Source organism: Acanthopagrus latus, chromosome 17, assembly GCF_904848185.1.
Source record: "Acanthopagrus latus isolate v.2019 chromosome 17, fAcaLat1.1, whole genome shotgun sequence".
Classification (NCBI taxonomy): Eukaryota; Metazoa; Chordata; class Actinopteri; order Spariformes; family Sparidae; genus Acanthopagrus; species Acanthopagrus latus.
In genome coordinates this window covers 25,847,407-25,861,259 of record NC_051055.1, presented here as the reverse complement: position 1 = coordinate 25,861,259, position 13,853 = coordinate 25,847,407, and the positions used below count along the sequence as shown (strand labels likewise).

At 40.5% G+C, this 13,853-nt stretch overlaps 1 protein-coding gene across 2 annotated transcripts in view; it reads left to right on the top strand.

Moving 5' to 3' along the window:
• Positions 1–720: 720 nt before the first annotated feature.
• Positions 721–13,853, top strand: part of rab11al (RAB11a, member RAS oncogene family, like) — a 30,069-nt gene continuing 16,936 nt past the window's right edge. Inside the window, exons 1-5 of one of the 2 annotated variants that reach the window (XR_005070541.1) lie at positions 721–1,094; positions 5,427–5,622; positions 6,896–7,089; positions 9,338–9,418; positions 11,615–11,829. Coding sequence is in view for 1 of the 2 variants with exons in the window: in XM_037073335.1 (XP_036929230.1) it covers positions 1,055–1,094; positions 5,427–5,622; positions 6,896–7,089; positions 9,338–9,418; positions 11,615–11,754 (651 nt within the window). In the remaining variant the exon portion in view is untranslated. Of the gene's footprint in view, positions 1,095–5,426; positions 5,623–6,895; positions 7,090–9,337; positions 9,419–11,614; positions 13,506–13,853 lie in introns of those variants that run through there. The other variant, XM_037073335.1, reaches the window with a different exon arrangement.

Genomic DNA, 13,853 nt, shown 5'->3' with positions numbered 1-13,853 from the left:
ATGATATAAATCTCTTTTTCTTTTAAATCTCAAAAACATTTATAGCACTAGGTGACACATTCAAATGTCATCACACCTTTTCACCTTGATATTATGACAATAACATAGGGATGACTATCGCTACTTAATATCTCAACAAGACTTCTGATGAACATCCATTAGTAATGTGGATATAATTACTAAGTGAGCAAAGGCAAGTATTAGAACAAGTAGAGCAGCCCGGTAAGGTCAACAGGCAAAGCAGCCTTTAAAACTAGGAGAAGAACAACAGGTGTATCAGAATAAAACACTATCGAAAATTTGAGATGATACATAGTCTCATATCATAATAAGAAGATAATGTTGATGTACTTTAGATGCCTAAGATACAGCACTTAATTACCATGACCTGGATGACTGATACCTTCATCTACATACAGTATCTGTAAATTAAATTTAAGCCCTTCTCCAGTTTGTGTTTTATAGTTTACATCTCCAGAATAACGTCCCTATAGGAACAGTTTGATTATTTCTATTAAAAACCCAGGCGAACATGCTCCTTCTTACACTAACAGCTTCACATTACCTGTTGAGTCTTGGGACCGCCGACGTCATCAAAGTTAACGAACAGCGAGTCAAATCATGAGCGACAGCCCAGCGAGCCAATCACGTCAACGCTCGTGACAGGTGTCGATCAGTTCTTGACCATTAGGAGCGAACAAAGGGGGCGGGACCAAAAAAAAAAAAAAACTGACGTGACGTCGCAGCCTCGGTAATGGCAAGTGACAGAGGGTGAGGAAGACGAGGCGAAACTTTTCCAGCTTCTCGTAGCTTTTAGGGTTGTTTTTTTTTAAATGCGTGATAACAACCGCAGCGTCACACTCTTCAGCTCTGACGGGGATTCAGCGCTTGTCGTCGTGAAAGTGAGAACTGGCCGTGTTTTCGTGTGTGAGGGGCTGAAGGAAGACGTGAACGTGTGGTCTGTCGCGGTCTCGAAGTAGCTGAATATACCAGAAGTTTGTTCGACTTCGAGTAAATTAAACACGCCAAAGAGCCGCCGAAAGAGGAGAAAGCGATGACGAACAGAGAAGACGAGTATGACTATCTTTTCAAAGGTGAGTTGCTCTTTTTGTCTTTTAGCTAGGCAGCTAATTCTCGACACCGAGCCTTTCTTCCACCTGTGAGCAAGTGTCACTTGATGCCGCGATGTTGACCTAACGACAAGGTGTAGCACGACATTCATCAGCCCCGGAGACAAAGGCACCTGCTGCGAGCTGCATGTTAACTTTGTCGTTTGAAACGTATCAACCCAGACGAAAGACTGCGACATATAAACACTTTTACATACAGCGTTAAGTAGCGACTGTGACAGAGTCATCCACTTGCAGGCCGATGATGTAATCATGTCAGGATGCGGTGTTTGGGGTCATAAACTGTGGCAGGACGATAAGTCGACACAGCCCCCCCCTCCCCAAATCCAGAAAATAAATGGAGTTTGGTCTTTTTAAGACTCGCAGCCTCATGGTTTACTAGAAATCCTCCCTGCTTATGTGCAAGTGTTGACATCTCTTACAGCTATCAGTTACTCAAATTATTACGCCACCTTCACTCTTATAATTAACAGTGGACAGTTTGGTCTAACAGAGTTTTAAATAAATAAATAAATAAATAAGCCTTACATATTCATAGCTTTCATCAAGCTTGCCTCGCAGATATTTTCCACATACTATGCAGAAACTGTATCCCCCTCCCCCCCCCAGTGTGTCATCTGTTTATAAAAGATAATGTCATTTAGAGGGGAAATGATTGCTCCCATATGGCTGTCTGCTACAGCTCATAGTTCATAGTTGTACCTGGTCTTGCAAGGGGAACAAGTGGGAAATAAAGTGCTCACTGTCGTTTCAAATATAGAACACTAAACAATGATGTGTCGTCGAACTGGAAATACCTGAATGAAGTGTGTGTGTGTGTGTGTGTGTGTGTGTGTGTGTGTGTGTGTGTGTGTGGCCACAGAGAAGCGATGTCCCTGAGCACAGAGAAGATGAGATTTTAGCTCAGTCACTCCCGGATAAAATGACATGATTGCTGGCGAACAAATAGCAAAGTTATCTGAATCGTTTGCAGCGGCGCAAGGACACTGATAAGGTATCAGCCGACATTCAGTCTTTGGCTGAAACTAGGAAGGAGCAAACGTTACTGTTACGGCTCTCTTTTGTTCCTACAGCCTCCCTTTGTCCCTCGCTGTTGCACGGCATGAGTCAAGATGGGTGAGCTCGTAGTGAGTCACCTTAAACCTTTCCCTACTGATGGAGACCTCAGCACAGGAAGTCATCCTGCTGAACTCATGCCTTTTTTGTGCTGCTCATTGCCATTTTATTACAATTTCATGTTTTTTTTTTTTAGATAAACTTTTGTACCTCACACTTACTGTGTTGCATCTAGTCTTTCTCCAAAGACATCTGATTTGGGGTTAAAAGCACATTTCACTTTACAGTTTTTTTGGGTTTTTTTTTCAAGCCAGCTGCTTCTTTATGTGTGTACAAATACACAGTCAGTGACTGGACGATGGAGGATATAAGATATTGTCATCGATCAGGATAGTACATTTTCGTTATCGGGATAATCATGAATATCCTCACATGAGTGACCTGAAAAAGCTCAATAATGTACAATCCTTTGATATGCTGATTTATTTTAAAGTGCCACAACATAACAGACAGATGAGGTGCCCAACATTAATTTTCATTTATAGATACCTTATTTAAGATTGCTTGTTTTTCCCTAATAGAAAGATTTATGTCCTATCTGTGATGCAATGAAATGTTCGTTTCTCGACAGAATGCATGGTCAAGTGATTCAGGTGTGTTTCAGTCCCATTTTAAGAATTTAAAGCATAATTTGATGATTATCGGGACAATATTGATTATAACATTAATTTGGTCAGGATAATCCTTAGATAAAATTTTCATATGGTCTCATGCCTTCGTACAGGGTTGGTATATAGTATATAGTTAATGTTTTGAATCTCACTGATGTATGACTACTGATGAGAAAATAATGATCTGCTTTAATGGAAGGTATCGCTTTTAGATTCCCAGCCTTAGCCAGCGTGATACGCTGCTTTAATTTTATCCTTTATATTCCATGTACAGGGATTCAGAAAATATCATTTATTTTCACTAAACAGGGTTCAGATTGTCAGTATTATTTTGTTTCATTCTGTATTCCTTCCATTCAGACAGCCTTAGACTAGGCTACATCTAGAGCTGCAGCACTAAATTGATTTGACTAATCGATTAGTCAAATAAATAGACAATTGGATGAAAACTGTTTGTTGAGTCTGACTGATGCTGGATTTTTGCAGCCAATGATGATGTTGATACTGTGACGTAAAAAAAAAGAAAACATTATATTGACATATTGGCTGAGCTTGTGTATAAACATAATTTATTCATAAACACACATCTCGAAAGATACATACGTAATCATCCAAAATGACACCAGTGCTCAGAAGCATGTTTTTATGCATGTGCTCTGTTACAGACTGAACCATTAATCTTAAGAAATAATCAGCAGATTGTTAATGACAATTATGGTTGTTTGCAGCCTGAGACATAACTGGGTGTAGGATTGTATTACTATGATATAACAGAGAGGTGTCATACTTTTTTAGCTGAAGAATGCAAACCCCACAATAGGTTGGTGCGTGGGTGTGTAATGCAGCAATGATAATACCCGTCTTATGATGGCAGAGGACCTGGGCACGGTTGCATAATGGTTTTTGTCCTCCGCCCAAGATCTTTTGTGTCAGGTGTCATGTAAAATGACAGCGTTGCCTCTTTTTTTTTTTTGGCATGTAGGAGAGGAGAGCCGCACTATTGGGCTGTGTAAGTCCCATGTATTGGTTATTTAAAAATCCACTTGTGTCTACACAGTTTCCCTTTAGAATGAGCAGCATTGCTTAAATGCAAGTGTGGACACAGTGGTCCGTTTGTTTAAGCAGTTTCAACATTCCACAACAAGTTCCTATTTCCTAAGAGCAGGGTGGTGCGCTGGCGTGGTAGGTTCCTTTTGACTGACTGACTCACCTGATAATTGTGGAAGTAGTTTTCTGACAAACAGTCAGCTTGATAATGCGTGTTTGATTTCATTTTAGGAGAAGAATCAGTAGCGGAGAAAACAGCCTTAAAGGGCAAGTTCACCCAAAAATGTAAATTCAGTCATTACCTCCTCCTCCCTGTACAGATGGAAAGTCGGGGGAAGTTTCTTAGACCACAAAAAAATTCTGGAGCTTCACAGCAAAACGGCATTCTCCTGAACAACCGGAGTGGACAGGGACTATAAAAAAATTATTTCATAGGAGCCAGAATTTTGAAGACTGTACCTGCTAAGCTAAAAGAAAACAAGTCAACATCTAAGTCTTGGGGCACTTGGGGACTTTGAATTACACTGGACAAGTTGTGTAGATTTAAGGTAGTTGTTCAGGAGACATTACAGATTTAAGGAGAATGCTGCAACACTGTCTTTCTGTGAAACTCCATTAATGTTTTGTGGACGATGAAACTTCCCCTGACTTTCCATCAGCATGGTGGTGGGCAGACCAAGTTTTCTTTTTGGGTGAACTTTAATCCTTTTAAAGCTGCTGCTTTTAGCATCATGGTTATACACTAACCATTAAAAGGAATAGCTCACTCTAAATTGAAAATGTTGACATTTACTTGGCTCACTTACTCCTCTGAAGTTGTATGTATGTGTGTGTGTATGTAAATCCAAACAAGGCAGATTGCAGACTTCAGTGACTTTTGGCTGAGATTAGAGTGTGTGCTCAGTTTTAGTAGCAGATGTCTATACATTAATTTTACAGTGAATATAAGATGATATACCACCTTTAAAACATCTTATACAAATTGACTTGAGCATGTGTGTCTCTGTTCTCTCAATGATTAAGAAAAAAACATATTTAACTTCTTTACTCCCGTTTTGTCAGATACTGTCAAGACTGAAGTACAGCTGACGGGGGAAATTTGGCTTGTTGAACCTGGATTAATTTGCTCAGTCTGATGGGAGAAACCAGATGGTTCTTATATTTTGCATACTCTGTGGGAGTCCCCTGAGTTTTGGCTCTACCTCGGCTAGGAGCCATACATGTATGTTATTGGAGAGGCAGGCTGTCTTAATAGAAATGAGAATCAAGTTAATAAAACTTCAGTCAACCTGTCTTGTTCAGTGCAGCTTCTCTGTGGCTTAATGAACTGTTACACGAAAGGTCTAAGATTAATTTGCCTTTATAGCTGCTGCCATAAAATATGCTGTGCCGCTCAAACACAAACACAATCATGTGCAGTCCATTGTCCATATGAAGAAGTCTAAAATACACCATTTGACTGTGCTGATAAAGGTAGTTCCTCTTTCTTTCTGTCTAAAATCCCCTCTTCTTCGTCCTGTAGTGGTGCTGATCGGAGATTCAGGTGTAGGGAAGAGTAACCTGCTGTCCCGCTTCACCCGGAATGAGTTCAACCTGGAGAGCAAGAGCACCATCGGGGTGGAGTTTGCCACGCGCAGCATCCAGGTAGAAGGCAAGACCGTCAAGGCTCAGATCTGGGACACAGCTGGACAGGAGCGGTACCGAGCTATCACTTCTGCGTGAGTACAGTACATCTTTGAAGTCACCGTCACACTTCAGTGCACAGACTGGCCTCCACACATAGGCAGAGATACCCACTACACACAAGTAAACACTCACGTGAAGGAAATTAATTCCAGCATACATGCAAACACACAAACAAGCATGTTTTTGATGGAATTACACACAAAGTAGCAGTGTCATTATTAACCAATTCCCCTATCCGATTCGATTTTTTTGTTTTAAAGTCACAAGTCAAAGCAACAACTGTCATTTACATATTTAAATTCTTGTTTCAAAAGACAGGGCTTTACTTTATCCTGGAGGCATTGTGCAGGTTAGGGTTCAAAAGTTCAAATAATCTTCAACAGAAATAAAGTTACCAGAGAAAACTAAAGATACCAACCTTCAGGGATTTAACAATAAACAACAAAAGATAGAAAGTAGGTTTGTTACACAGTTTGGTTTCTGAAATCTGTCCAGGAGGTATCTTAAAGTGCAACTGCATGATTCCGTTAAGATAGCTGTGTCGTCTTGAGTGTTTTTTTGTTTGTTTTTTTTATGTTTTCCGGATGCATACAAGTAGGCTGGGCTGGCGAGAAAAAAAAAAAATACTGGGATTGCCACTCCTGCTTTGGATTAGATACCAAGCAAATTAAATTCAAAGCTTTTTCACAAAGCTGTAAACCACAGATGTTTTTGGATGTTTTTGGCTGTAATTAGTAGTTGAAGGCATATAAAGGCCCTCCTGCATCCACAAATTAAATCTAGAATCAATCAGTTTCTGCCTCATCATTTCTAAATTGGCCAGAAAGAGATATTCTGAAGTGATTAAGGCTACAAAAAGCACCTTTTGCCTTAGGGGCAGGAAGTCTTCTGTTAATCATGGCTTCCTTCTTGTCTCTTTGTCAAGTTCCCATTCCAACATACTTCACTCTTTTTGAGTTGTCTACCTGATGGTGTAGCAGCCAACCTTGAGGCGATTGGCATCTATGGTGTTAAGCCCTCACTGGAATTGAAGAAGACATCTTTAATTAGCAATGTCAGTCAGTGTTCACTTGTGAGCTTCGTCTACAGGCAAGGCTCGTATGTCTTGGCTTTGCTATTTAACCTCTTGTGTTTCTCAGTTACTGTTGTTGTTGTTGTTGTTGTTGATCAGATGTCCTTGTATTTCGAAGCTGGCCAAGCCCATGTGACGCACCCACAAAGAACCACAAAATCAACAGGCTGTGTAGCAAGAAAAAGCTGTTTACTCCGATTAATGATCTGTTCAACTCCTCTCATGGTGTCCAGGTACTACCGTGGAGCAGTCGGAGCGCTCTTGGTTTATGACATTGCCAAACACCTGACGTATGAAAATGCTGAGCGCTGGCTGAAGGAGCTGAAGGACCATGCTGACAACAACATAGTCATCATGCTAGTGGGCAACAAAAGTGATCTACGCCACCTCAGGGCGGTACCCACAGATGAGGCCAAGGCGTTTGCAGGTATTGTGACTGTGATGGTGATGTGCTTGTTTGTTTGTACGTACTTGTTTGAGCACATAAAATATGTATAAGTGTGCCTCATTTCATTATCGCCGGGTTAAGGCTTAGATAATGAGAAAAGATGGACTGACCTCAGTCTGCTTTAATTAGGTCTTTCAGTATTTTATAACCCATCGTGTACGTTGCTGACGGTGAATCTAATTAATGTTCATACTCGTGTCACGAGTTGTCTTTCAGTTTTTACTGTTGTTTAAAACATTTCCACGTGTTACACCCACATTAGAAGTGTTTGCACTGTGATACTGTAAGGCATCTCACATGAAGGTGTGCGCCAAATGTCATGTGTGCATGGCTCTAATGTGTTTCAGTATAGGGGGCACAGCACAAGGTCAAAAGGACCAGATTGAAATTAATTAAACCTACATTTATCTCGGTCCTCTGAGAATTTCAGAACAGGTTTATATTTTACATTCAGCCCTCAAATTCATTTAACTATAATTGTCAACCTTTTGACACTCTTATTATTTTAGAATGGTTCCACCATGTGTTTTCTTGTGACCTTGACTTTACTGGCCTGTGTCCAGAACAGTGTTGCACCTGCTTTGACTGGTTTGTGCTTCATGATCAGACTGCCTGTGGGGAAGTCAAATACACAAGTCATGTTGGTCCATATCAGAGGAATGAAATGCATTTCCTTGCTAGATAAATAAGATTTAGACCCGTCAGTGCTCTCTGTTTGTACTGATTTGTTTTTCAGTACCATTGACCTCATTTATGATACCTGATTTACATGAAGACCATGTGGTGGACACGTCCATGCAAAGTGTATTATAACGCCTGAAAGAACACATCAGCAACAGTGGACCAATCTGATGTCTCGCTTATGTTACTGTACTGCCTCACCCATAATAGTGATATTTATATTCAGTTGTATTATTGATGATATTCACCTTCATACAGATTAGATTACATTGAAAGAACAAAGTGTAAAAGTGACAGTGAAATATGATTAGTGCTCAAACTATTGATTTAGATTTTCATAATGGATATTATTATTTAGGGCTGCAACTGAAAATCTAACATGTAAAATTCCTGCAGCTCCATGTCTAAAATCAACTAGACCTTTGTTATATATTTTGTTAAATAATGTACTTCTTCTTTTATCCCAAATGTTTCCAGCGAAAGATTTATTTTCAAAAGCAGGATTGGTTCTTCTACAGTTATGACAGCAACTCCTAAAATCCTGTGTAATTGTGTCTTTGTTTTTTTTGTTAAACCATTATTTTTCAGTATTGAATAATCTGCTGATTATTTTTTTCATTTAATCACTTAGAGAAAACATCCAAAAATGAAAAATTCCATAACTGTTTCGTACAGCCTTAGGTGCCGTTATCAGATGTTGAAACCTATTCAATTTACTTCGAAAAGCTGAAAATGCTCAAATTAAGAAGCTGGAAAAACATGATGTGGTCTGAGTTTTTTGTGTGAATGTTGACTTCAACTAACTTAATTGATTATTGAAATAGCAGAGTCATATTCTTTGATTGACCAGTCTGTCAATTGGAACAATCATTGCAGCAAGTTAGAGTCTGAAATAATTTGAATTTGAGTATCTGCTGATATGGACATCAATATCAAGTTCCTTTTTCTTAAATTTGATTCATATTACCATCATCAAGGCAGAGAACAAATTCTACTGCAATTCATTCAATGTTGTTAAAAACTTGAATAAATCAGTTGAACAGCAATGCGTGAAGTTGTTGACACTGTTTGTTACAGGACTTTTTTAATCATGGAAGACATTTTGACATGTCACAGACAGAAAAGCACCTGAGCTTTTCCTACTATGAACAGATAAAAGGTCAATTCTACATCAGTCTATACATTTGAACATTCTACATTGTCATTCAGTATGATAAGCTTTATAAATGGAATGTGTATCCCCCAGCAGGTCATATTCTCTGCATAAAAAGGCCCAAACCATTCTATTCTTTACTCTGCTGTCACACAACCCATTAAATTCTCTATAATTACAAAGCTGTTCATTGTGAGCAATCAAACAGAGAGCGGTGGAAATGACTACAGTCCTGGGGAGAACCCTGGAGTGAGTGCATTATGCAGCAGAAATCAATCCTTGAATCAGTGTGGCAGTACAGTTCAAGCATACAATCTTCTTCAGCTCAGTGTAGGTTAAAAATGATGCAGGCTTATAACATTTTGTGGCCTCATGTGCATGTGTGTTTTACAGAAAAGCATGGCTTGAATTTCCTGGAGACATCAGCGTTAGACTCATCTAATGTGGAGCTGGCTTTCCACACTATTCTCACAGGTGAGTTTCCACATTTGTGTTTTTTTTTTCTTGCCATAAGTATTTCTATCAAAACATAGAAAGTGCATTTGATTCTGGAGGGCACTGATGTCTAAAGCGCATAAGCCATATAATGATAATGCTTTATTTATATACTGTGTATTGATTTGTCTTTTAAGTGTTACATTTCCATTCAGACTTTAATGGTTTACATAACAACACCCATCATCTGCCACTAGATGGCAGCAAAAACCATCTAATCTATTCTCAGTGGCCCTCACGGATGTGCAGTCTTCTGCAGAAATACCACCTGAATCTTTTTTTAAGGTCAAAAATATGGGTAATTGGCACAGTGAAAGACCACACAGCCAGCCAGTCCTGGAGAGAGCAGCTATGAAGATGGCCAGTCGCCAGAAAAAACACTAAGATTTGGTCGTTGTGGTCATAAATTCACTCTGACCCACTGTACCAGATACATCTGTTCAAGACAGAAATTCGGATAATTGCTTGTGGATATGATTTCCCAAGTAAATGTCTATGGGCTTTTTCCCCTGTTGGCATACAACCACGCTAACAAGTTCATTTGATGTTGGAGACTTGGTAACATCGGAGAAAAAGCAATTGTTGTGACTGAGTCAACCCCTGGAGTGCCTAAAGGGACAATCCAGCAGTGAGTGGCGCTTCCACTTCAATTGCTCCAGGGGCTATCAGTCTGCAAGCATGTACCACTTGCAAGTCTGTATTTTGCTTCTGCTCCATGTTCAATTCCCAGATATCTCAGCTTGAGCCATTTGAGCTGTTCTACCCAAACCAATGTTTTATCAGTAATTTGTAAATCATTAAAAAAAAACATCAAACCAACAAGCCCCATTGAGCTATCGTTGCTAATTGGCTCATTAAAAGGGAGGAGAAGAGAGGAAGTTAGCAGTACATTAGCAGGCCGGTAGGAGCTGAGCTTTAGACCCAGTGGAGCAGAGAAGACGTCACGTGTAGATACCAGCAGCAGACACATCGTAGGTCAGAGAGGGTCATCCTGATGGATTATTGTCTCTATAGGTACAGCAGGTGGTGCTGTGTAGGGTCTGTAGTAATGAGTCATCGTTTCACCACCTGACGCGTCACGTCGCAGTCACCCAGGAGTCTTGTTTTGCTTTAAACCTCCTTGCTTCCTCGGCAGTTTTTATTTCAGGACTGTTTTGTTCCACATCTGGCTGTAGTTTAGGCTTAAAGTGGCAGTATGCAACAGGAAGCCAGAGGGGTGTCTGCACTAGTCCAACTCTTCTCTCTCTAGTTGATCAGCCAAAGTTTCGGGCAGTGACACTCTGAAATGTGTTGAAGGAGAAAACATGATGACAGATTAACTGTGGGAAAAACACTGAAGTTCACCTGGGGGCCTGAACAGTTTCAGAATTGGAAAAGTTGAGCTGTTGTGTAAAACATGAATACACTAGGATGTGATAAGTTCCAAATCCTTTTTGACATACACTCAACCTGAAGCAGTACAAAGACAATTTACTCTATTTTTCTGTTTTACCTCTTATATGTTTTACATCTTATATATAAATATATGATTATTCTTTCAAACAAGTTGGGACAGAGGAAGTGAAAGACTGGGAAAGTTGTTCGGTACTCCAACAACACCTGTTTTCATTTCACAGGTAAACCAGTTATTTGGTAGCAGATGATGATGATGGTATCATCACTGGGACTGAAAAGGGCATTCTCAGTTCACAAGCAGGGTTGGGTCGAGGTTTACCTCCTGGTCAAACACACGAGTGTATAAAGAATATTACTAGATCGGCTCGAGAACACTTAATAAGACTGCCTGTAAAAACAGTTAATTTGCAAATGTTAACAGTCTGTTTTTAATTTGAGTTTTACACACTTTTTTTTTGGGGGGGGGGGGGGGTTCAAAAGTATCTATAGGGTCACAGAAGCAATGCAAGACATGTATTTAGGTGTTGAAGATTAAATGTAAAACATATTTGATATTGTAGCATTGGGGAATGCCTAAAATGAAACTTGGTACTGCCACATGACACAACGATGCCAGTTTAGGATGGAAAGAATCCGTCACTGCTGCCAGGAGTCTGGATAGAACAGTTGTTGTTCAGTTTTGCCATGCTGTTTGTCCTTATCACAATATGTCCCACTGTTGGCTGGATTTATAGGCATCTACACATAACTCATTCCCTTTCACCCTTCTCTCCATCACAGCCATCTACAACATCGTGTCACAGAGGCAGATGTCAGGGCGAAGCGACTCCGACTTCTCTCCAGCCTCCAACGTAGTGCCCATCACAGTTGAGCCCACCCAAAACTCAGCCAATAAGGGTGTCTGCTGCCAGAACAACTGAGACCTTACCACTGACCTCCTCCTTCACCTCCAGGCAATCGGAGAAACAGCCAGATAGACAAAGACAGACAGACAGGTGGGCAGGGAAAATGGACAGACAGGTAGAAATTTACCAGTTCACACAAGGACACTTGTACTGGGGTTGATTTGTCTGTCGTCAGGTTAAGAAAATGTAATACTGTATGAAGAGGGGGACCAGTAAAGGATGTTAGAGGTTTCTATAAACAGACAGAGGGGTGTGGTGAGGGAGGATTAGTATCAATGGAAAGAAAACAGGTGAGGATGACCGTACCCAGTGCATTAAGCTTTGAAAGAGGTACATGATCAGAACTGATTCACAGTCTAATGAAAAATTTAACACATTATAAGGTCCCTTTTGTATCTCACCATGAGTTCTGTCTTTGCAAACTGTCTGCCTTTTGAAAGCTCTATTTCACAGGCCAGTAAATGCTTTCCATCAGTTTCCCACTAGCAGGATATTGGGCAATAAAAATTCACGTCCAAAAGCCTGAACCTCAACCCCTCTGTCACCACTGTCATTCCCATTTTCCCTTAATGTATAACATTTAGAAAAGAATGTCCCCTACAATATTTATTGAACACTAGATTGAGGTCTTGTTTGGCCAAAGGGTTTGCAGTTTAACACTAGTTGGTTTAGATTTTCCACACCGATCGCTTCACAGCAAAGGAAGCTCTCTATCTTTCAGATGCTTTTGCTTTTTTCCCCACTATCGTATCTCTGTGACGAGGCTTGTCTGAGCGACTACTACCCCTCACTAATGGAGAAGCAAGGGCTCCAAGTCGTTTTTCCTAAATCCACATGCTGGAATTTTGGTCGAAGATGGTTCAAGTTGTGTTCCACCAGGCCACTCAGAGCAATAACATCCCTGCCTAACGGTGACATGTAATTTCTTTTTGATTGCTTTTGATCTTTGTTTGGAAGGCTTTCCTGCTCTGTGCACACTCGGTACTCTGCAGATGAGTCATGCTCTCTCGCAAGCTTTGCACAGTGTTAACTCTGAAATGAGACGAAAAAGCTGCATGACTAGCGAACGGGTTAACTGCCTCACATGTCTGTGGGATTGAAGTATTGGCTCTGCTGATGGCTGTTTCACCCCTGCCTTAAACCTTTGGGTGCACTGGCAGAGGTTAGGGAATTGGTTTAAATGCATGGACAACCCTTTGCTGCTGCTGCTGCTGCTGCTGCTGCTGCTGCCTGCTAGCTGGGATAGATGGATGGATAATGTTTCATGGGATGAGGTAGTGAGGGCACTCAGCCCTGCCCTGCTCCTGTGGTCTCTGATGTACCCGAGATGGCTTGTTTTACTGTAAGTGAAATCCTCCACTGCCTGCTCACCTACTCCTTTCTGTCTCTCTCTGCACTGTATGTAACTGGAACAGGACTCTGCCTTCTGGGATCTCCCTGAGGTCTGCCCTCGCTCTCACTTGTCTTTATTTCCTGTGGAGGGGGCGGGGGTTGAATTGGGGAGCCAGGATTGGGTTTGTTAGTATCTAATAGTCTAATAGATGAGGAAAAGGAGAGGAAGCTAGTGTTAGGAGGTGCTTAATTAAATCCAAAGGTTATGCACACAGATGGTGTTTATCCTGCTGATGTGTTTCCACATCAACACTGACTTCTGTTGACTTCACAGGTCTTAAACTGGGTGGTGTAGGTTAGGGCTTTTTAACATTTATTCTAATATATGTATATTTGGACTGCATATGTATAAATAAATCTCGTTTGTTATAGCCTGCCTCTTCTCATGTCTCTTTAAGATGTTTTTAGACAATAACGACTGTAAGTAGCTGGCTCCTTCATCAGGGAATCTGGTAGAAGGCAGAGTTGGTTGCATGAGTCATAAGTTTAAGTGATGACAGAATATTAACATGGCTATATTATATAATTAAATTCTGAATGTCCCCTGAGATCTAATGACACAAGATATTTGCTCGAACATGGTACTGCTCCTCTGGTCACTGGGAGTTAAATATGAGTGGCGGTCATCATCATCATCATCATCACCGGATCAATTTAGACATACAAACTCCCCATTCAAACAAACAAAGACAATTGTTTTCAATTGGAGATCATTTCATTTT